The sequence below is a fragment of the Oryx dammah genome, unplaced genomic scaffold (genome assembly GCF_014754425.2).
Source record: "Oryx dammah isolate SB20612 unplaced genomic scaffold, SCBI_Odam_1.1 HiC_scaffold_15, whole genome shotgun sequence".
Classification (NCBI taxonomy): Eukaryota; Metazoa; Chordata; class Mammalia; order Artiodactyla; family Bovidae; genus Oryx; species Oryx dammah.
Window position 1 is genome coordinate 46388452 of NW_024070199.1, and position 24348 is coordinate 46412799.

The following is a 24348-nucleotide window of genomic DNA, read 5'->3' on the forward strand; positions in this document are numbered from 1 at the left end:
CACACAATAGAGACAGATACACACAGTCACAGAGAGACCACACACACACACAGACACACACACACAATAGAGACAGATACACACAGAGAGACCACAGACACACACAGAGACACACACACACAATAGAGAAAGACACACACAGTCACAGAGAGACCACAGACACAGACACACACAGACACACACACACAATAGAGACAGACCACAGACACACACACACACAATAGAGAAAGACACACACAGTCACACAGAGACCACAGACACAGACACACACAGACACAGAGAGACAGACAGACAGGCACAGAGAGACACAGAAAGGCACACACAGACACACACAGACACACACACAGACACACACACAGACACACACACACAATAGAGAAAGACACACACAGACACAGAGAGACCACAGACACACACAGAGACACACACACACAATAGAGAAAGACACACACAGACACACACAGACACAGACACACACACACAATAGAGACAGATACACACAGTCACAGAGAGACCACAGACACACACAGAGACACACACACACAATAGAGACAGATACACACAGTGTCAGAGAGACCACAGACACACACAGAGACACACACACACAATAGAGAAAGACACATACAGAGAGACCACAGACACAGACACACACACACACACAATAGAGACAAATACACACAGTCAGAGAGACCACAGACACACACAGAGAAACACACACACAATAGAGAAAGACACACACAGACACAGAGAGACCACAGACACAGACACACACAGACACACAGACACAGAGAGACACACAGAAACACAGAGACACACACACACACAGAGACAGACAGGCACAGAGAGACACAGAAAGGCACACACAGACACATACACAGAGAGACACACAGACACAAACACACACACACACACACAGACATTGCCAAGGTAATGTCCTGTGAATCCCTCTCAGTGAAAACTCTGCCTAGGCTCTTCAGGATGTAAGCTTACGTATAATTTTAATTTTCCCCTTTACATCAGTTTGAGATTTTTGATCTTCAAATTGAAGGAGCCCTCGCCAAACCACTCTCTCCAAAGGCCTTCCAGGAAGCAAGACTGGATTTGGCTTAACTATCCTATAGTCAGAAGTGAAGAGAGCTGCACTGGTGTAAAAAAAACATTTAACAATCACTCCACACCCATCCTCCCCATTCCCGAGGTTAACCTGAAATGGTGAGGTTTTATGTGACATCATGGGATCGTGTCTCGCTCTCCTCACCAAGGGTCACGACATGATCAACGTGAAGAGATAAAACAGTGCCACTGACTCTAAGGGCTTCCTTCCCACCCCTGTCTTTCTTAGAGCCCAGTGTCTGAAAACAGCAAAACCAGAAAATTCAGACACGTGCTGGAACAACAACAAACTCCCATAATCGCTTTCCTAAAGGATCATCTTTGCTCATCTCTTCTCTTAAACCATTGGCTGTTACATGACTTTGGCCACTTGATGCGAAGAGCTGACTCATTTGAAAAGACCCTGATGCTGGGAAAGATTGAGGGCAGGAGAAGGGGACGACAGAGGATGAGATGGTTGGATGGCATCACCGACTCAATGGACATGAGTTTGGGTGAACTCCGGGAGCTGGTGATGGACAGGGAGGGCTGGCGTGCTGCGCTTCATGGGGTTGCAAAGAGTCGGACACAACTGAGCGACTGGACTGAACTGAACTGTCACTCGACAGAAGCCACGTGTGCTGAAGAAGCGGCCTGGCGTGCGGGAAAGGGAAGAGGGACTCTGGGCGAGGCGGTGGCCAGAGGGGTGAGCGGACCGGCTGCAGTCAGTGGGGGGCGGGGGCGAGAAACAGGTGAGTAAACGAAGGACGACGGGGGCAGGTTTCCCAGCGTCTGAGAAGGGAGTCAGTGACGCAGCGCAGGAGAAACGAGACGAAACTCCGCGGCACTGGGCCGGAAAAGGAGGTGCTTCAGAATGAGCTCTCGGTTTCAGCAGAAAAGAAGAGAGGAACCGGGTAGGCGGGCCTGGACATGAGTGGACACACGCCCAACTTGGCCGAACACACGCACCTGGGTTTCTGGCTTCAGCAGAGGACTGGACGAGGGTGTGTAACCTAGCCGGGGAAGACGAGAGCTGAAGACCTGCAGAAGCGAACAGGCCATCCCACGTTCATGAGGCTCCTCTGTGGCGGTGACACCTGAGTATTTGCATGAGCCAGTTTGGAGTTTTAAGAAGAGTCAGAGTTGAGTCAAGTTATGGAATCTGTTGGCAGATGTGGACTGCAATCGTGTGAAATTGTCACTTTTAGGCAAAAATGGCTGAATGATGGTGGGACCAGCATCACATCACCATCGCTGGTTCAGTCTAAGAGACGATATTTAAACCCACAGGTCTGAATGCAGTCGCTTAGGAATAGCATTTACAGGGGAGAGAACAGGGGCAGAGCCTTGGGCACCCACCACTTAGAGGTGGGACAGAAGAGCAGGAGCTTTCCCGGCGGCTCAGCTGTGAAGAATCCGCCTCACAACACAGGAGATGCAGGTTCAGTCCCCGGGTCGGGAAGATCGTCTGGAGAAGGAAATGACAACCCACTCCAGTGTTCTTGTCTGGGAAATCCCATGGACAGAGGAGCCTGGTGGGCTACAGTCCACGGGGTCGCAAAGAGTCAGACATGGCTGGGAGGGAGGCTAAACAACAAGCCCCTCTGAGGGGGCCTGGAGTCAGTAACAGGCCGGGAGCAGTGAGCACACTTAATACCCAGACCTTGGGTTCTAAACACCACTCTGGACTCAAAAGAATCGGGACTCCTGACAGAGATGGCTGATTCGAGGGCTGAGGCACGAAAAAACAAGATGAGCTTGGAATACCGTGCTGAGCCCGAAGGAAAAAGGATGAGGATGTGTCCACAGGACACATGGGCCATCCTGAAGGGGCTCCCTGGACCCAAAGTGGGGTAACATTAACAGACCTCTTGAAAAAACAGGAATCCACGAAACCACATTACTATAAATATGTGAGTAAATAAACAGGAAGAGAAAGCTCCTTCTGATAACAGAAAGCCAGCTAATTAGTGTGAGAAGTAAGGATGGGAATAGGAAAATCTCCATTTAGCAGTTAATTACTTAATTCAGGCAAGAAATACCATGCATGCTAAAAACCAGCAGGTGAGAAGGAGATGGGGAAACAGGCTTTCTCAAATCATCCCTGACTGCAAAGTGAAGAAAAAACTGCGGTGCAGAACCTGGCAGATTCCAGGTGAACAGGGGGTCAGAGTGGACATCACCAGTGATAGCAAATGGTCACCACTGCCCCCTGATTGGACCGCCAGAAACACATGTCCCCTCCATGATATTCCTGCAAAAACACCCCTCATCTCACCACCAGGAAACACTGAGCAAGTCCACACCAGGCGACAGGCTCCACACGACCACCCTGTAATCTTCGGAAGAGGCCCCTGAGAGAACCAAGGGAAGACGGATGAACTCTGCCAGGTAGAAGGGTGCCTGCAGGGTCCCAGACTGGACCTTTTCACCGTGCGTGCCAAGTCACTTCCGTCGTGTCTGACTCTTCATGACCCCATGGACTGTAGCCCTCCAGGCTCCTCTGTCCATGGGATTCTCCAGGCAAGAATACTGGAGTGGGTTGCCATGCCCTCCTCCAGGGGATCTTCCCGACCCAGGGATCAACCTGTATCTCTTACATCTCCTACATCGGCAAGCCTGTTCTTTACCACGAGCACCATCTGGGAAGCCCCACATCCTTTTACTATATTGGTCATTACTGGGACAATGGGAAAAACTCAAATGTGGTCTCTAAGTACATAGAATTCTCTGTATTTGCTTCTGCAAACCCTGTTTAAGTTTGAAATTAAAATATTCACTCAATTTTTAAAAAAGAGCAATTAGTACTTGTTTGACAAGAAGACCTCAAAGCTTATTAAAAATGTGTCTTCCCCCAAGATAAGTCGTGCTAACCCTTTGTCCTTTATTTGAAAAGGGTGTTGTACTTTCTGGCCCCTGGGAGACAGATTTAACGGACAGAGGTCGGAAAGTAACGAGAATGTAAAACAGCACCCCCTGCACTCGAGCAGCTTAACTATTTTCTTCTGAGACACTTTTTGGAAATGCATGTGTCTGGGGCTCCACCCCAAAACCACTTCCTGCAAATCTCCGGGGCAGGTGCATTTGGAGGAGACTCCCCACAGAATCTGGGATCTGGGATTCCCTCACCTATGCTGAGCGCCCCCCTCCCCCCATCACTAGCCAAAACCATGATATGTGTGAATGAGGAAAAAAAGACTGCTCCTTCCTCCAGGCACGGCACTGCCACCTGCTGGACACCTGCTGTGATACAGCCAGAAGCCTAAATCTACAGCAAGTAGAACAGCGCCCCCTGGGGCTGTGCGGTGCAACTAGAGCAACGCAGAGTTGATTGCACTGCAAAGGCCTTCTGCTTGGTTCTGTGCCACAAGCAATCAAAGTCCACACCACACTTAGGCATTTCTCCTACAGCATGTGCTTTATAAGACAAGCTGGAGATATGACAGCAGAACAGTCAGCGTGCAACACCCACACAGACCCAGAAACACACCGTGCTGTGAGTGCCATCAGGGAACGTCCAGAGGGCCTGTCCCATTACTGTGGGCTCAGGGGAAGCACCAAGGACTTGGAGCCCAGGTCTGAGGGTGAGCAGGTGTTAGCCCAGTGAAGAAGAGGGACAGGAGGGAGTAGTGGCCCAAACGTGTAACTTCCTTAAGGCGAGAGCTTCTCATTTGAAAATGATAAATAATAAACAGCAACCAATAACAAATTAAGACCGAAAGGTAAACGTCCTTAAGGAAATTGTTGCAGGAGATCAAATGAGATCTGTGTGAAGGCCTGTGAGCAAACGGGTTAGGTGCTCTCTGTCGAGTATCACTCCTTACAGACAAAAACCAGAGGGCCAGAGGACACGGTGCGGCTGTTTGGGGGCGTGGCCAGATGATGGTGGGGATAGTGGGGGCGTGGCCAGGTAATGACGGTGATGGGGCGTGGCCAGGTAATGACGGTGATGTGGGGGCGTGTTCAATGATAATAATGGTGATGGGGCGTGGCCAGGCGATAATGATGTGATGCTGGGGGCATGGCCAGGACTTATTGAGCACTTACTAGATCCCAGGCACTATGGGAAATGTGTCATTTTACCATCTCAAGAGCTCTATGAATTGTTACTGAGCCAACTTTAGAGATTTAGCAAAGAAGTTCAGAGAGGCTAAACCACTTGCTCAGGTGGCCCAGGCCATGCTGAGGGGGACCTGCAATCCCAGCCCAGAATAAACTGCACTGACAGCTCAAGGAAGAAATCTCACATCTCCCAAATAGAATCAGACAGAATCAGGGAAGAAGGAAGAGAGTGAGATGCCCCACGTGGGCCAGTCTTGTGGGCACAGCTGCTCGTGAAGGTGTGTGTTAAGACGAGACTCCTTCACCAAGCAGCTGTCCTCTCACTGGGCCCTCAGCCTCACCAGTAACACATTCTCGACTCCTGAGTTAGCCAAACCCCATCACTCAGGCCACAGCAAGGTGGCTGGTGCTGCACTGGTGGACGTGAAAATAATAATACTTAGCAACTAAAACTGCACTGAACTTTGGGCTTCCCTGGTGGCTCAGATGCTAAGGAATCCACCTGCAATGCAGGAGACCCAGGTTTGATCCCTGGGTCGGGAAGATCCCTTGGAGAGGGAATGGCAACCCACTCCAGTATTCTTGCCTGGAGAATTGCATGGACAGAGGAGCCTGGTGGGCTACTGTCCATACAGTTGCAAATAGTTGGACACAACTGAGCAACTAAACTGCACTGAAGCCCCCTAATCCGACCCACCAATTGCCTAGGCCATGGGAATGTATTGGAGTGGTTTTTACTTCTTTATGATTCTTCATATTTTCAAAGAATTCTATGTTGAGCAGGTACTTCTTCAGTAATGAAAAAAGTTAACGTGAACGCAAGTTTAAAGGTTTGCAGACATGTCAAAAACGTGTGCTCTCCCAAAGTCAGCCTGCAGGGGGCGTGTGTTCCCAGTCGCGAGGCCTGGGGGCTGGATCTGAAAGCCTCACTTTGCAGATAAACGTCAGCCTCCCATCACCCACAGGCAACCAAGCCGCCGGAAATATCTGGGAGCAGGCGGAAAGGAGCTGTCGGGTGCCACGCAGAGGGGGCTGACACAGACCCCAGAACCCCATGGTGCTTCTCCAAGAATCTGGGCGATGCAAACCCGCCTGCCCTCGACTTCCTTCTGCTACCAGGACGCTGTCGCTGGAGGGGGGCTTCGTCCGGGAGCCCTGGAGGCTGGACACAGCACCAGGCTTCCAGTGCGGGGCGCGCTGGGAACCTCGGGGCAGGTCACCCACCCTCTCTGGGCCCGGCTAACTCGGAGCCCAGCAGGTGTCTGCCAGGGTTGCGGGAGGGGTGTGAAAAGATGGGGAGGACAGCGTTTGCTGGGTGAACAGGGCCCTCCCTGACCGAGGATGATAATCGGGGAGGGAGGGCCGCACAGCGCTGAGTTCCTTGCTCAAGCCCCCTGAGCGACCCTGCTGAAGGTCACGGCTCTGCGGAAGCCAGCAGCTCCAATAAAGCAGGTGCTTCCGCAGGACTCTCGTGAAAAAGCAAGCCGCCGCCGGAGGACGGTGTAGGGGCCCTGACGGATGACGCGGGAGCAGGATGTGACGGCCAGGGTTAATGCCTCTGCCTTCCAAACGCACTGCTGGGGGCAGGGCTGCAAACCCCCGAGGCTGGGTGGCCTCTGGTGCCAGATGCTCGGAATCCACGCAGGGGCTCTCAGGGGCCACAAGTGTGGGAGGCAACAGCACAGAAGTGAACCCCCATGCCCCCAGCATACACGGTCACCCTCCTTCCGGCGGGGGCAGCCCTCCCAGGAGACAAGCGAGCTTGCCCCGACCATCCCCTTCGTCTGAACAAGGCATCGGGCTCAGGGTGAAGCCGCCCCAGCCAGGGATGAGGCGGGAGGGGAGAGGGAGGCGGGAGGCGGAGCCAGCCTGCGGCAGGATCCGAGCTCAGTGCCCTCGCCAGTTCCAGGTGTCTGATGCTCTGGCATGGGGAGTCTTGCAGGCACTGGAGGGGCTGCCCTGCCAGGGAGAGCTGATTCCTAGAAATGGACAAGGATGCAGCCAGGAGCACAAATACACAGCCACCGTGCAGACTCCTCACCGGCCCTCCTCCATGGGGCTCTCACGCTCGGGGCCCCTCACCCGGCCCTAACCACCCAGGGAGGGTCCCAGACAGCCGGGGCAGCCCCTGCCCCCCAGGGCCGATGGGGTCCCTCAGCCCGCTCGTCTGGCCTCACCCGCTCCTTCCCTTGAAAACCACAGTAAAGGCTCTGTCCACAGGCCCCCCTGCCCTCCCTGCATGGTGGTGCCTGGCGGGCTGTGTCCCTCCTCTAAGGTCTGTGAGTGACAACCATCCTTCACGGGCAGCCATGTCCCGATGGGCTGGCCTCACCAGACCTGAACGGGAGAAAAAGTTACTTTAATGAGGCGGGAGGGGAACACAGCTTGAGGAGCAGAGGCCCAGCACATGGACACAGAGGGTCCCTGGGGAGTCTTCCAAACCACGCCGATAACACTCCATCTGTGCCAGGGAAGGCCTGAGGTCTGTCCCACCCCCCAGGGCACCGGCCCTGCCACCCCGGGGACACAGACTCTGCCCCAGTGTCGTGACCGCTCAGGGCGAACGTGCTCCCCCTGCGTCCCTCGCTAATCCCACACTTAAGGACGTTATATTCTGAAGGCACATTTTTGGAGTTCAAAAAGAAAACGTTGCAAGACAACCGAAATAATGATGTGTAAAGGGTGAGTAAATCCTGGGAGAAAAAGCACACAGGTGTTTTCCGGTAGGACGGTCTGGTTCCCAGGTCGTGTGTGCATTTGGCCCCTGTCACATCCTGGGGCAGCCCAGGCAACAAAGGAAGTCTGTTCCGCGGACGCTCCTCTCTGTGATGGGTGGACTGCTCTCGGATGCGTCACTGAAAGGAGCATCGCGCGTGGGGCTGACCTTGCCCAGTTCCTCCTTTGGACGGGCCAGGGGGCCGGGCTGGGCACCGGGCCTGGGGGGCGCCGGGCCTGGGGGGCACCCCGCTTGACCCTGTCTCCTCGGACTCACAGCTCAGCCCAGTGCCTTGGGCCAGCGGCTGTGCTGAGGCCCTGAGGGTCCCGAGGAGGACAGGGCGCTCTGTCCTCGGTGACGGTGCCCCATCACTCGGCCCTGCACTTCCTCCTTCCTCGCAGGTCACCGGGGGGCGGAATGGCCCCCAGCGCTGCCCTGCCAACAGGGCTGGGACCCCCTTGGGAGCTGCTGGCAGAGCCTGAAACTGTCCCCTTTCACATTCTCAGCAAAGTCCGCGTGTGATGATGGCAGGCTTGGACTTTTAATGGTCAGCAGGAAACAGAGGGGGCTTCCCCAGGGGGGCAGCGGTAGAGAATCCGCCTGCCAATGGAGAAGGTGCAGGAGGACGCAGGTTCAAGCCCTGGGTCAGGAAGATGCCCCAGAGAAGGACACGGCAACCCCTCCCAGTGTTCCTGCCCGGGAAATGCGATGGACAGAGGAACCTGGCGGGCCACAGTTCACAGGGGTCACAAAGTCGGACATGACCGAGCACGCACGCACACACAAAGCTGAGGGCCGAGGGCAGCTACGAGCGGAGATGAGCAGACAGACGGAGTGCCGCCCGCGCCTGGGGGACCGCTGGCCTGCCCCAGCCTGGTCACGGCAGGAACCCTCCCAGGGAGATGTGAAGCACGGCCGGGCAGACGTGTGTGTGCAGGTGAGCATGTGTGGATCTGTGATCTTTGTTCACATCTATCTGCCTCACCGGCCCCACCACATGGACGTAAGACCCACAGGATGGGGCGTTACTGTTCACTGCTGGGCTCAGTGTCCAGGACACTGAGCAGGCCTGGCAGGTATGAGACAGGAGGTAACACCCATGCCGGGGTTTTGGTGGGGGGGGGCAGTCTGCGGTGTGGCTGCAGAGCCATGGCCCTGGGCTCAGGGGCTCACGGTGGCTGCCTGGCACCCGAACACCATGGCCCGGGAGTGGTTACGGAAAACTCCAATTCCGTGACAGTCAGGGTCTAGGTCCCGGGCACGTTGGGGTCTCCAGCATCTGTCTGCTTCACTGAGTTAAAGGAGGCAGACCGCTAGAGCACAATCCTCTCCTAGGGGGCCAGACGTCCTGCAATTGGCAAGGCCCCCAGCCAAGGCGACCAGAGCCTCCGCTTGCCCTGGCACGGGCCTCCCAGGCCCCTCCCTCCGCCATAATTGACCCTCTGGCCACCAAGAGACACACGTGCCTCCTCCAGGGGCGAGCACGTCACACGACAGGACCCACGGCTCCCCTGAGAAAGTGGTGTTTCACGGGACGAATCCAAACTCAAAAGAGACAACAGCTCAGGAGGTGGTTTCTGCTGAGGGGGGTCTCGGACGTGGTCTTCCCTCCCTCCCTGCCATCCGTTCCCACCTCCTGGGTGACGTGACCCCGGGCGTCCCTTGGCGGGAGGCCCACATCCTCACTTCACCTCCTCCAGGCCTGGGAAGCCTCCAGCACAGGGGTGCCTGAGGGCAGCCCACCCCACCTGCCCAGGCCTGCTGCGCCCACTGGGAGCTCTAGTGCCAGGACTATAGCCTCCAGCCCGAAGGGCACATGCCCAGTGACAACACTGCCAGGGGAGGGGTGACTCCTTCTGGAACCTTCCGCGGTGAAGCCCTGGAGACCCAGAGTCGGTCACTGGCGAGGTCCATGCTGGGTCCCCCCACCCACGTCCCTCATGTCCCCTGAGCAGCTCAGCCCCCCTCCCACCCCCGCCCAGAAAAATGCCATCCACAGCCCAGTGTCACTGCGGACAATCGCGGCCCTCGGCTCCTACGGACTCTGCAAACACAGCAACGTGGGTTTTGGGGTTGTTCACAGCCTTGCTGGGGAAGCCGGGGGGCCCAGGTCGTGACATTCCCGGCAGAAGCAACTGCTTCAGCCAAGAGGGCAAAGAAGGAAGGCGGGACCTTTCTGGAAAACACTGGGTCTTGCCCGCGTTCCATCCTTTCTACTGCCTGAGGGTGTGGGAGGCCCTGCTGAGCCCACTTCACAGATAAGCAAACAGAGGCCTGGTGAGCAGGGTCGCAGAGGCCCGCCACCCCCGGCTCACACCACAGGAGGGAATCGGGTGCTCCTCCAGACTGAGTGGATGCGCCAGAACTGAACGCTAGGCGCGCCAGGCTGGGGCGGGCCCCCCTCTGCACCTCCGCACCCCTCCGCCCGCAGTGGGTGTGTGCGTAAGGCGAGGGTGTCGAAGGAAAGACAGGTAGCCCGAGAAGCAGTCAAAGTCACTGCAGTGCACAGGCCGAGCGTGAGAACATCAGAGCCTCTTCCCTGACCTCCTGGCTGGATATCCCTGCCCCTCTCTCCCAAACCCCTCCATCCGCACGGAGGCCCTCACTTCCAGCCCTGCGCCACCGGGCTCTCTGATTGGCTGGCTCTGGAGGGACTCAGCCAATGGGAGGGCGGGAGGACGGAGCGGCCAGGTACCTCTTCTGCGCATCCTCCATGACTCTGCCCAGCTCTCGGTGCCCTCCTCTGGGGGCGAACACAGTCTCCTCTCTGTGCCCTCTGCCCACTAAAGACGCTTCATCGGAGCCACGAGGTGGGTTCTGTTTCTGCCACAACCACAGCCGACACTCCCCCAGCCCCGCTACTGCAGGGGGGTCTCGGAAACGTGTGCCTCGTGCAAGGACATCAGGCCCTTCGCCCGGGTCACCCGCGCTCAGAAAGCCCCTGGTCCCAGGCTCTACAGGGAGCCCGGGCTGGGGGACACCCGGAGCACCCATGGCTCCTATGGAGGGGCGCTCGTCCAGCACCCCAGTCCCGCCCACTGGTTGGCAGGTGAGGGCAGCCCCGCGCACCTGGTGGATTTCGTGCCAGCCATTCTCGTCTTTGCAGCTCACGGCCGCGTGCTCGTGGAGCAGCAGCTCACAGCAGCAGGGGTCGCCCCCAACCACCGCCGTATGATACAGTGGGGTCAGGCCGTAGCTGTCCTTATAATCCGGGGATGCGCCAAGCTCCAAGAGGGTCTGAAAAAAAAAAAAAAACAACAAACAACCAAACGTGAGGTCACTGGTCTCACGGCCCCTTCTGCAGGAGAGAATCAATCAAGAAGGAAGAGGAGGGTCATGCTCCTCACTCCCAGGCCAAGGTGACCATTAGCCCCGGGTTCCTGTCCTTTTCCCGGCCTCCTGGAACTGAAATAGCACCTGGTTCCAGGCACACACACAGGCTTACACACCTGGGGGATGGAGGCATTCTGCACAGGTGACCCTCGGGCACTACCTGCTGCCCGGCTGACCCCTGTGGACCAGTAGAGAGTAAGGGGGGAAGATGACATTGGCAGGGAAGAGCTGTACCATTGAATAAAGGTACAGTGTAAACCATCTCTGTGCGCGTCCTGCAGGGGGCGAAACGAGCCAGAGTCGTCATAAACACTTGATTTCCAAGGAAGCCAGCTGAACAAGGGCAGCCGCTATGAAGTTAAGAAATCTGCTTTATAGAAGAGCACCATCTGTGGGTCCTCCGCCCCCAGCAGTGGGTCCCCTCTCCTCCTCACCCTGACAAAGAAAAAGGGCCGGGGGCCTGAGCCCCGCTGTCCTGCGCTCCACGGCATGGCATAGAGCCTGGGCTGGTAGAACGTGCCTGAATAACAGTGTGGGGAGTGATGGGGCTCAGGCCCACCCCCTGCCCCCCAGCATCGGCTCCCAGTGTCTATGGAGGGAGGTGGGTTTGAGCTGAAAATACAAGCCCTTCGGCTGAAACAGAAGGGAAAGATCACTTTTTGTGCTCTTGCTCTTCCAAGCTCCAGTGGGAACAACTTTGGGGTCACGCTGGGGTGGCTGTTGTGGGGCAGGAAGGGGTTCAGGGCAGACGCAGGGGGTCAGGCGAGGGGGCGTCCCCGTGTGAGATGGGCCCTGTGTTACCTTCAGGGCCAGCAGGTTCCTGGTGCGGGCGGCTTTGTGCAGGGCTGTCATCCCATCCTTGGCGCGGAAGTCTAGGTGGGCCCCGCCGTTCCGGAGGGCCTTGATCATCTCCGCGGGGTCATCCAGCTGAGCGGCCAAGGTCAGGGGAGTCTCTAGGGGCCCAAACACACATGTGCTAGAACCAGCCAACTCAGATCATCCCCACGGCCAAGTTCAAACATCCTAAAGAGCTTGACAAACTGACACCCCAGAGTAACACTGCCCCCACCCACCTGCTGACCCCAAGCGTCTGCGCAGTTCCAGCCTGGCTCTGGCAACCCTAGAGACGATGGCGGTGACTCTCACGGTCACGTGCAAACCAAAACAGAAGCAGAGGCAACATTCAACGTCATCGCTTCGGGCCCTGAGTGACAGAGAATCCCACAGCCCCAGCCGATGCCTCCTTACAGGAGGAACCACAGGTCAGGCAGGGCTGCAGGTAAAGATGCAAAGGAAGGGACTTCCCTGGAGGTCCAGTGGTCAAGACCCACGCTTCCACTGCTGGGATCGCGGGCTCAATCATCGGTCGGGGAACTAAGATCCCACATGAGGCAGGGTGCAGCCAGAAAGTAAAACATACATAAATAAAAACAAAATTAAAAGACTGGAAAGGCAGACGCCCGCCTTTCTCATGTCAGTTTCACATCTACAAGCACCTTGGGAGTCCAGGGGTTGAGCTGAAGGGAAACAAACGTGGGTTAAGACACAGGCTCATGCCCCCCAGGGGTCTCCACTGAGCCAGCACAGAGACCCCGACCGTCATCATGATGGGAGGGGACCAACACAAACAAGGACCCATCTACAAAAGCCCGGGGACAGAAGGCTGAAGTCCGCTTGCGTGGGGACAAGGGTCAGGAAGGGGCCCCACACTGGGCAGGTGGGCCAGTCTGCAGGGGTCTGTGGCTGAGGACGAGTCTTTGTCAGCAGACGGCTCTGCTCAGTGTCCCTCGAGTTCCCGCCATCAGCCCTGTTGAACAGACTGCATGACTGATGTGGCTAATTTGAGAGGCTCTTAACTTACAGTAAAGGTCAAAGAGTAATACGACAACATGCAGGTTCCCCTGAAACCCTGATAGTTAATAATGAGTAGTTCTAGCCTCGAGCAAGTTTGCAGAGTAAGAGAAGCGGGTTATCACCCGGGGCGCAGAATTCCCTTCAGACCACCCGTCACCGTCACAGCACGCGGTACCCTGAGAAAAGGCACCTTCGTCACAAATTCAGATCGACAACTCCCTTCTATTTGTAATTCCGACATTGATCTGTCCGCACATGGTGGGGATAGATCAATAGTTTGGGGGGCTTTTAAAATGCACTGCTGGAATCCCTCTGTGCCTTGATTTTTCATGGTGAGACCCATGGGTTTAACCTCCTCCTTGTAACTTGTCTGCAGCAGGCAGACACACCCCAGAGTGTGTGAACACACAACTTATGTGTTGTCTTCCGAGGGAAATGGTATGACACTCACAAATGCCACAGACGCATCCTTGCTGTAAGTGTACCAGAGTCACCCTCTCAAGCAGAGATATTTCAACGAAGGAGTTTTCTGGGACAACTAAAGGACCGTGGTGACAGTGGGGACATTCCCTACACAAAAAACATCAGCAAGGCAAGAAAGGACTTGGAGAGGGTGTTGGGGATGCAGACCGGCTGGGATCACGGGCAGCGGTGTGGATACAGGGCCGACAGGCAGAGAGAAAGAGACTCAGAGAGAGACCCCCGGCCACCCAAAACGGGAGAGGGAGGGCCAGCCCCTCGCTGCCTCACTCCAGCCACGCCCGGCAGAGATAGGACGCCGCAGGGGGTTGTGGGTGACCTGGGAAGGGCGTAAGGATGGGGCTGTCAGGAGCCGCCGGCAGCCGCCCTCCAAAGTCAAGCCTCTCAGAGCAGCTCCTCATGATGGGAGTGCACATCCGTGCTGACAGCCCAGGGCACGGCCAGCATTCCAAACGATTCGGGCTTTCCTTTCTTATTGATGGTCTGCACTTGGCCAACGCCAAAGCCGGGCGGTCCAAAGGAGAAAGCTTTTGTTTCTACAGCACTGTTTTCACATCTGACAACCTCAGTGTCACTTTACACGGAGAACACTGTCTAAGAGTGAGGTGCTGGCAAATGGTGACATCCCAAATTACAGAGCCCTCTGTGGGGCCAGCGCTGGGCGCGCAGGCAGGTGGAGGGGAGCAGACACCCCATCAGGGGCTGCATGCCTCCTGCACGAGACGGAACCTCAGCCCTTGGACGCCATTCAGGGACATTGCCTTAGGACACGTGGCTGTGTCCTTAGAATTTCAGAGGCCCTCGCCGACCGACACCGCAGACTCAGCACGCTCAGACCCAGCCAGGACCCAGCCTTGGCGAGGTCAGGAGAGCCCCCAGCTGAGACTCCCGTTCTGGAAGGGGGCGTCCAGTGAGACCCCACGTGGGCGGATGGGAGCAGAAAGTAGGGTCTCATCACCAGCTCACTCGTGCGGTCCTTACTGGACTACGCTGCCTATAACCGCATATTGTGATCCCGCCTCTGGCACGCTTGGGAATGGCAATCAACTGGCACCCTAGTTCTTTGAAAATATTTCTGCTTTGGCGTTTTAAAATTTTCTAAGTTTTAAAAAATACACTGGAACCTCCATGAATATAACTTCACAGGGAACCAGTCTCTCTCATCTTTGGAGGTGACTTTGAAGACAGCATCCCCTCTAAACCTACAAACTGCCTGATGGGATTCTGGCTCCAGGAATGACTGGGACATGCTTTGAAAGGCAGGTTCTGGGCCGTGAGCATGGGAAGTGCCTACAAGCCCAGGAGAAGGACACCAACTACAGGGCTTCCGGTCCGTCTGGAGGTGGGGTGAGGCCCGGCGGGTGGAAGGCAGGCGGCAGGACGCTGTGCGGGCGTGGGACAGCTGCCAACCCCCGCAGCTGGGGGTGTGCACCAGCCCCGGTTCAGGGGGCACAGCCAGGACCTCAGAAGGATGGGAGCCTGATGAGAACCTCCCGCAGGGGCAGCGCCGCCCAGCTCTGCTCCCCAAAAGCCTGGGCAGCCTCCAGCACGTGTCCCAAACCTTCCGGGCCTCAGTTTCCACACCTACGTTACTGCTGTTTAGTCACCAATTCATGTCTGACTCTTGGCCAGCCCAAGGGCTGTAGCCCGCCAGGGTCCTCTGCCAATGGGATTTCCCAGGCCAGAATACTGGAATGGGTTGCCGTTTCCTCCTCCAGGGGATCTTCCTAACCCAGGGATCGAACCTGCATCTCCTGGTTGGCAGGCAGATTCTTTACCAGTGAGCCACCTGGGAAGCCCTCCTACACCGATACGGTGGGAATCACAGGACCAGCACCTCATGAGGCTCTGGGAGGATCAGATGCCACAGCTGATGCTAGGGCAGTGCTTGGCCCCCAGTCAGAGTCTCTCCAGGGGATTTGGCTAGAAAGCGTTTTATTTTCTTTATTATTGTTTGACAAACATAGACAGCATATTAAAAGCAGAGACATTACTTTGCCAACAAAGGTCCGTCTAGTCAAAGCTATGGTTTTTCCAGTAGTCAGGTATGGATGTGAGAGGTGGACCATAATGAAGGCTGAGCACCAAAGAACTGATACTTTCAAACTGTGGTGTTGGAGAAGACTCTTGCAAGTCCCTTGGACTGCAAGGAGATTAAACCAGTCAATCCTAAAGGAAATTAACCCTGAGTATTCACTGAAGGGACTGAGGCTGAAGCTGAGGCTCCAGTACTTTGGCCACCTGATGGGAAGAGCCAGCTCCTTGGAAAAGACCCTGATGCTGGGAAAGATTGAAGGCAGGAGAAGGGGGCAACAGAGGATGAAACGGTTGGATGGCATCACCGACTCAATAGACACGACTTTGAGCAAACTCTGGGAGATGGTGAAGGACAGGGAAGCCTGGCATGCTGCAAGCCTGGCATGCTGAAGGACAGGGAAGCCTGGCAAAGAGTTGGACACGACTGAGCGACTGAACAACACTGGGTTTTTTTCAGTTTTAAAACCTATGCAATGCCTTTATTATTATATAACCATAAAAGTAATTTCTAAAATGAACCATGAAGCCAATGCTTATTCCCACGTCCCCCCCGCCCCCTGGACAGGCACAAAGCCCATGAGACTTTCTTTCCTTTCTCAGTGAGAGACAGTCATGGTGTCCCAGGACACAGACCAAGTGAAATGAATTTTCCCAGACCTAGTAAGTGATCCGCCCTGTGTGGGGACAGCAGCTGCCCCGGGGAGGGAGGACCAGGTGTGTCTCCTCGAACTCCCACAGGACAGACGGCTACACAGACAGGCAGGGAGGTGGGTGGATGGGTAGGTGGGTACACCTGAGGGTGGGAGGGAGGGATGGACAGGTAAAGCAAAGTGCCGGCCGACGGTACACAGACAGAGATGCCACACACGCACAGCTAAGAATGAGCTGAACAGAATAACAGGGTACTAGTATTTGGTCGCAAGGTAGACTGAGGGAACACAGACCATGCACTCAACATAACTCTAAATAATTAACCCATCACTGGATATAAAACCCATTACTGAGTGACTCCTAATTGAGAGACCACGCCCACCTCATTCCACGGCCCATTTTTGCCTCCAGCAAAGCCTGACCGTGGGGTGGAACCACTGAGTTCCAGCCTGGGCTCAGCTATGACTTTGACAGAAACCTTGACCCCTAAAGGCCGTGGGTTCCCCGTCTGTTTTGCAAAGCTCCGCCCACGCGAAGGGTCACAGGAAGTCATGGCTTTGAACATGCTTCACCTGAGTGGGCAGTGACAGGACAGGTAAGAATCACGGTACCAGTTTAACCTGGAAATTGAGTCCCCAAAACACTCCCAAGAGGGACAGTATTCCAGTGGACTCGGGGCTTCTGCCTTCGCTCACCTTCATACAACCTCACTTTCCTAAAACAATGCATTTGGTTAAAACTCGCATCTCTAAAACACAACACATCCCTTCTAAGACACGCTGAAATTTTGCCACCCAAATGCAGAACTGCAGACAATGACCCAGGACACCTTCCCATCTGAGACAGTGGCTGCCAAACCCGGGAAGAAGTAGCCTAGAATGTTCTAGAAGTCCCCACAATGCAGGTGTCTCCTTGGAAGGGGAGACCTGAGAAACTCATACAATCAAAAAAGCAGAGAGTTGGGGGCAACACTCCTGGCCTTACCCTTCTGCCCGTATCTCTCCTCCACGTCAGCAAAACTCTGACACGGCCCCAAAAGTCACAACATCACAGAGGGACATGTCCACATTTCCATGATGAATCCAGGGGCCTCAGCGACTCCTCAAAACTCCCCAGGACCAGCGAGAGGGAACGTGGGATTGAGGGAGCCCTCGCCCATCGCCGAGAGCAACGGTTCTCAGACTTTGGCAGGCATGCGCGTCTCTCAGAAGGCTCGTTAATGCAAAGGGTACTGGCTCCGCTCCCAGAAACGGTGCGATGGGACCGAAGGGCTGAGAAACCGCAGCTCTAGGAGTGACCCTGGCAGGCCAAGGGCACACTCTGCTGGAGGACACGGCTTCCCAGACTCAGCTACACAGCAACATCATGGGTTCCCACCTCAGACACTAATGTAACCACTGTGGTGCATGACCCAAGAATTAGGGTGGTACAGCCTCCCTGAGTGGGTGGTACAGCCTCCCCGAGTGGGTGGTAAAACTTCCCCAAGTGCCTTTTAGCCTGCAGCTGAGTCTGAGACCCTCTGCTCTGAACTCCTGCTAACCGCCAAACACTGCAGGCAACCAAAATGTCCTTCGGGAAGTGGACAGGGTAAACAAAACTGGAAAGTCTGTACAGCGAATTACTATTTAGTGACTAAAAAGAAAAGTGTATCAAGTCCTAAAAAGATACAGCTCACCCTTATATGCGCGTTGCTGAGCAAAAGGAGCCAGTCTGAAAAAGCTGTGTGTTGCATGATTCCAATTACAAGACATTCTGGAAAAGTCAAAACTATGAGGATGCTAAACCAATCAGTGGTTGCCAGGGGTTCTAAACAGAGGCAGGACTGAACAGGCAAAAAGCGCAGGGATTTTTTTTTTTTTAAGTTGCAAAACCATTCTGTATGATTCTGTAGTGGTGAATACGAGAATCAAACATCTGTCAAACCCATAAACTCTACAAAGAGGGATGCTCAAGGTATGCAAATTTTTAAAATAAAGCTTAAAAGTTCATTTAGGAGACGTGGGATCCCAGGATGGAACGCAGACTGAGACAAAAGAGTCTAATTGTATTAAAAACGTAAAAAAAAAAAAAAAAACAACATCACCGGAGGAGAGGGAATAAACTGCTGACCTTGGGTGACTGCAGGAGTGAGCAAAGGCAAAAAGAACGTCACACAAGCGCTGTTCCCCAGTGGATGAAGCTGTCTTCCATTGTGGGGTGCTGGTCAACAACCTGAAGCCACTATATCTCTACTCTGGGAAAGAGCAGTTTAACACACAGATGGCTGAGAACAGAGCCAGGGTTCTCACCACCTGCATGGGCTTTACAGAAAAGCAAGGCGTGGGGACTGGAACAATCCTTATGGTGAGCTGTGAGGACTGGGGACATCAGGATGAATTCAGGGTTGGTTTACTCTAGATTCAGATGGGTACACATGGAAACCGACCTCAAGTGCACACACATGTATCTGCTTGCTCCTTCCTCTGAGAAAGCGCACAAGCAACGACTCCCCAGAGGCAATGAGCACACGCGGCGCCCAGATCTTGGTCTCTAAGACCACCCTCCCAGGACTGCTAACGGCACAGCAGATTGCATGGCTAGAGCAGGAAACACACAGGATGAGCCTGGAGCACCTTCTGGTGCCCAGGAGCAAGAAAGTGGCGTGAGGAGAAGACGAAGAAGGAGAAGGAAGAGGAGGGGGGCGGGGCAGGAGAGAGGAGGAAGAGAAGAAGAATCCACGCTGACACAGGAGCCAAATGCAGGAGTCCCCAGCAGTCAAGGCTGGAGCCATCTGAACAACAAAATATACAAAGTAGCATTGTGCGTGGGTGTGTGCTAAGTTGCTTCCGTCATGTCTGACTCTTTGCAACCCCATGGACTGCCAGGCTCCTCATTCCACAGGGCTGTCCAGGCAAGAACACTGGAGTGGGTTGCCATGCCCTCCTCCAGGGGCCCTTCCCAACCCGGGGATCGGACCCACATCTCTTACGTCTCCTGCACCAGCAGGTGGGTTCTTTAGCCAATGCACCACCAGGGACACCCAAGTGGTATTGTATTATAACTCAAATTATAAATTAAATATCCTTGCGTCCACACTGGTAAAAATAGATGAATGGGAGAGAGGAGACAAATTTCATCTGCTGAAGAATTCCACACCCAGCCAGGGGATCAAGGGCCACATCCCAGTGATGAGTGTGCCCTTGATACAATGTGATGAGATGTGGTCCACCTCTGCGACCTTCCTCCCAAACCTTCATACCCCCGTCTAGTCAGGACCCAAACGTCAGAGAAACCTCAACAGAGGGACATGCACAAAACGCCTGACCGGTTCTCAAAGGTCATCGAAAACAAGGAAAGCCCTGCAAAGCGTCATAAGCAAGGGGGCCTACAAAGACAGGAGGAAAGGCTGTCATGAGGGACCCGGAAATGGAAGGAGGACGTTCAGTAACTACCAAGGAAAGACGAGCAACGTACGGGTCTCCAGACCACCGACAGTCCTTTCTGAAACACGGCGGGTTACAAACAAGAAAAAGTCGGCAAGGATCGCGTGTGCCGTTGCAGCTCTCAGTTAAACGCAGGTCTCTCCGAACCAGAAACCACACCTGGCAAGCCACACGCACCCAGATGCCGTCGGGGTCACGGCTCAGTGGCCCTCAAGCAGCCTCCATCGGCCCCGGTACTTGCTGTACCTCGGACCCTCTGCGGACTGGTGTTTACGAGGTCCCAGGACCGTGTCCTCCAGGTACTGTTACTGCTAGGGAATTTCACTGGACTCATTCAGGGGCAAGGACGAGACAGCAGCATATAGACCGAAGGGCCACCATCGTTAAATCAGGAACCACTTCCCGAGGCACCTTCTAATTGGGCCGTGCGGGAGCTGGGCAGGGGCGCGTGGCAGCGCCAGGCACGTCGTGGCCCAGATGATGAGCTACCACGGCCTGGAAGCTAATGTCATCACTGGAGCTCAGAAATGAGGCCGGGACTCACCGCGGGGGCTCTGCAAAACCAGCCCAATCAATGCATATTCAATTTCTACTTCTCATCAAGATTCTTCCAGGGCTGAAAGACGCGTCTAGCTTTATTACGGCCCTGTCTTCGCTGTGCCTGGGCTAACTTTCAAGTTTGGGAAGATAGCACAAAATAAAAGCCCTAAGTTTTGCTCCAGTTGTTGGTTTCACTTCCTTTCTAGGGCTCGAAACACCATCCCTCTCATCCCAGAGGTTCCCACCAAAGCAGATGAGCCAAGATCCCACTGGATGAGTCTGTTTCTTTTGGCTACTCTCACTGCTACCTAATCAAATTTCCATCCGAACGGGGACCAGACGGTCGGAATAACCCAGGCTGCTTTAATTGACAGGCTGCTCCTCTGGGATTTAATTATCTCTGGTGCGTCCCTTAGTCCAGAAGTGCCGTTTTGCCCCGCACGGGCCCCCACGCCCAGCCCGGGGGCGCCCCCAGGACCCGCAGCCCACGTGCAGGGATGCAGCAAATGTGTTGCGAGCCTCACTGCGCTTCCTGTGCTCGGGAAGGAAGCCACTTCCAGCCCTCTGCTCCAGGAGCGCAGTCTGGTCCTCAGTCAGGCTCTGCCTTTGGCGGCTGGCTTTTGAGGAAGTCATGATATCAGCTAGGAGCCGCCAGGACACAGGCTCACCCTGGGATCATCAGAGCTGCGGAGGACGACCACGCGGCATCTGGAATAAAGCGCGGGGGCGGGGCGGGGTGCAGCTCTGCCTCCCCCGGGGCTGCAGTAGATGACTCGCTCCGGGAGCTCCGAGACTCTACCTAAAGCCCACGCTCTACAGCCCGTCCTCCACAACGAGAGAAACCACTGCAGTGAGAAGTCCACACACCCCAGCGGGGGAGCAGCCCCCACTCACGGCAACTGGGGAAAGTCCACGCGCAGCCACGAAGACCCAGCACAGCCGAAATTAAATAAAGAAGTAATTTTTAAAAATGGCCCTAAGACCACTGACTTAAAAAAAACAACCACTGTCAGACTTGTCCACACGGAAGCCTGCACGGACGTTCATAGCAACTTTCATCACTAACACCTGGAAGCCACCAAGGTGCTCTTCCGTAGGTGGATGGATAAAAGCTGTGGTGCACCAGCCAGTGGAACCTTCTTTGGAACGAAACAGGCACAGAGGAGGGAGGGAAGGGCTGGGAGCGTGGGACCGGCAGAGGCAGACCGTCACATACAGGATGGGAGAGCAAGGTCTCGGTGCACAGCACAAGGAGCTGTCGCTGTGTTCCATATCTTGGGATAAGCCATCATGGAAAAGAATGTAAAAAAAGAATGTCTATATGTGCAAAACTGAGTCACTTTGCTGGAGAGCAGAGTTTGGCACAACATTGTAAATTGACTATAATAAAAAAATGAGCTATCAAACCACAAAAAGACGCGGATGAAATGTAAATGCCTATGACTGAGTGAAACAAGCCAGTCTGAAAAGGCCACACACTCTGTGATTCCAACTACATGACATTCTGGGAAAAGCCGAACTATGGATTCAATAAGAAGAAGAGTGGTTGCCAGGGGTTAGTGGGAGGGAGGGATGAACAGGCAGAGCACAGAGGATTTTTCGGGCAGTAAAGTTGAGCTCTGCTTGGTGGTGAATACGCTTCCTTAACACGCTTGCCTACGGAATGTACAATAGCGAGGGAACCCTGATGTAAAGGCGGATCTGAGTTAACACTAGTGCCTCACCGCTGGCTCATCAGTGGCTACACTGATGTCAGGCGCTAGCCGTGCAGGAGCCTGGAAGGTGGGTGGTTAAACGGAACCCCTGTTCCTTCCATTCAGTATTCTGTAAACCTAAAACTACTCTAAAAAATAAAGTCCAAGGTGGCTCGGATAGTGAAAGAATCTGCCTGCAATGAAGGAGACCCGGGTTCGATCCCTGGGTTGAGAAGATGTCTTGGAGAAGGGAGTGGCAACCCACTCCAGTGTTCTTGCCTGGAGAATCCCACAGACAGAGGAGCCTGGCGAGCTATGGTCCATGGGGGCCACAGAGAGTGGGACACGACTGAGCGACTGACACCCTCACTTTCAGGGGGAAGGGGAAGCTCTGCTGTACAGAGACTAGTAGCTATGAGAAGTAAAACTGATGTAGAAAGGTACCATTTGGCAGCCTCCACGTGAGAGCTGTTCAGTAATTCTGCTTTAAATGTTGAAAGTGAAAATAAAAATTTGTAATTTATCTACCCATACTCCCCCACCCCAAATCCTCTGATTACTGTTAATTATTGGGTGAGACCCTGGAATGTCCTGAAACAGAACTGCCTGCCCAGGAGGTGGGGTCCTGCCCCTGCTCCCCCACCTGCAGGAGGGGGAGTCTCAGCCTTTGCTGGAGCCTCTGCTCTTAAGTCTGTGCTCTTTCAGGCGCTAGTTTACATGGATTTGAGGGGAAAATGGGTTTCTCAGAGTTGGCTCTTCCAGCTCAGTGAGTCCAGAGGCCGTCATTACAGGGCTGGTTCAGGAAACCCCAGCGTTTATTTGACCCAGTGCCAGCTTCTTCGTGGGTTACTGCCGGCAGATCGAGCCTTTTTCAATTTCGGGGGAGAGCAGGGAATATCCTCTGTCTTCCTCCTTCCTGGGTCCCCGAGGCTCCAACCCATCTGCTCTCTCGATGGCTCCATCCATCATCACAAGGACGAAATGTTTTGTTTTTTTTGGTTTGGTTGCTTTTTTTAACCTGTGTTTATTTCTGGCTGGGTCTCCACTGCCGGGCGTGGGCTTTCTCCAGCTCTCGAGTGTGGGCGTCTCAATGCAGCGGCCTCTCTCTTTGCAGAGCACAGGCTCTAAGGCTCAAAGGCTTCAGGAGCCGCGGTGCACGGGCTTAGCTGTTCCGCAGCATGTGGGGTCTCCCCAGACCGGGGATCGAACCTGTGTCCCCTGCATCAGCAGGCAGATTCTTAACCATCGGACCACCAGAGAAATCCAAGGGCAGCATTTTAAACTCCAGCGGGAGGCCAAGAGCATGCCCCCTGACCTCAGTTTGGAAGCAATCTGGGGTCTACGCTGACGTGTTAGAAGCTCTGTTACCGTCAGCTCTGGAATAACAGTCACTTCAAACTCTTGAAATCCTGAGACGCTGGCAGGCTTGGTTCACGGTGGGAAGGAACCAGTGGGAGGGGTGGTGATCGGCCCAGAGAACCATCAGGAAACAGCCGTGGATGCAGTCAGGTCAAGAGGAGCCAAAGGCCAACCAAGAAGAGAAGCCAAGTCAGGGGCCACAGACTCCAGGCCTTGCTCAGGTCTGTGACTGTCCCTGGAGGCTCAGGTTCCCGCTCAAGAACCCATGGACCCATCTGTGGTCCCAAGGCTCAGTGCCGGGAACCACGTCACCGTGATAGACCGAACCCCCGCACGTCGCCATGAGCTGGGCGCCAGCCTAGATGGCCAGGCTCAGAGGAGCAGCCTGCTCACCACAGGGCCAAAACCAGCACGTGCTCACTGCTTGCCCCCCAACCCCAGCCTGGTGCTCAGACCCAGGGAGTCAGAACCCCTGGTGCCCACTCCTGCTGCCCCTGCGGATAGAATGCCCAGCCCTGCCTCCCCCCGCTCCCCATCTAGACTCTTCACAGAAGCCACTCCCCCACCTGCCGCCTGGGACACACACCCTTCTCCCACACACCCTCACCTCACCAACCCTGCCCTGGGAAGGTCAGCCCCCTGCAGGCATGGCACGGCTTCCTCCTCCAGGGGTCCCCACCCATAGGAGCTCCCCTTAGCTCTCGGCTCTCACAACAGCCTCACTTCTGCTGGTTGCGTTCACGTGTCCCGTGGGCACAGGGCTCTCCCTGGGGTGATGGTGCCTCCCCCCAGGGGACACTGCGTAACGTCTGAAGACATCTTTGGTGGCCACAGCTGGTGGGGGTGTTCCTGGCATTCGTGGGTGAAAGCCAAGGAAGCCAGAAGCATCCCACGATGCACAGGACAGCCCCCAGCATGAAGAGCTGCCTGGCCCCGTGACGGAATATTATTCAGCCATGAACAAAGAAGGAAATCCCACTGTTTGCAAGGATACAGATGGACCGTGAGGGGGTGATGCTATGGTGAAAGAGGTCAGACGGAGAAAGACCAACAATGAACAGTCTCACTGACACGTGGAGCCTAAAACCATGGAGCTCAGAAACACGAG

The 24348-nt window shown here is 55.0% G+C and overlaps 1 protein-coding gene across 1 annotated transcript in view; it reads right to left on the reverse strand.

The window, feature by feature from the left end:
• Positions 1-24348, reverse strand: part of SHANK2 (SH3 and multiple ankyrin repeat domains 2) — a 527407-nt gene that overhangs the window by 420458 nt on the left and 82601 nt on the right. Inside the window, exons 6-7 of the mRNA XM_040255275.1 lie at positions 12005-12156; positions 10940-11107 (exon numbers count right to left, since the gene is read on the reverse strand). Coding sequence (XP_040111209.1) covers positions 10940-11107; positions 12005-12156 — 320 coding nt within the window. The remainder of the gene's footprint in view (positions 1-10939; positions 11108-12004; positions 12157-24348) is intronic.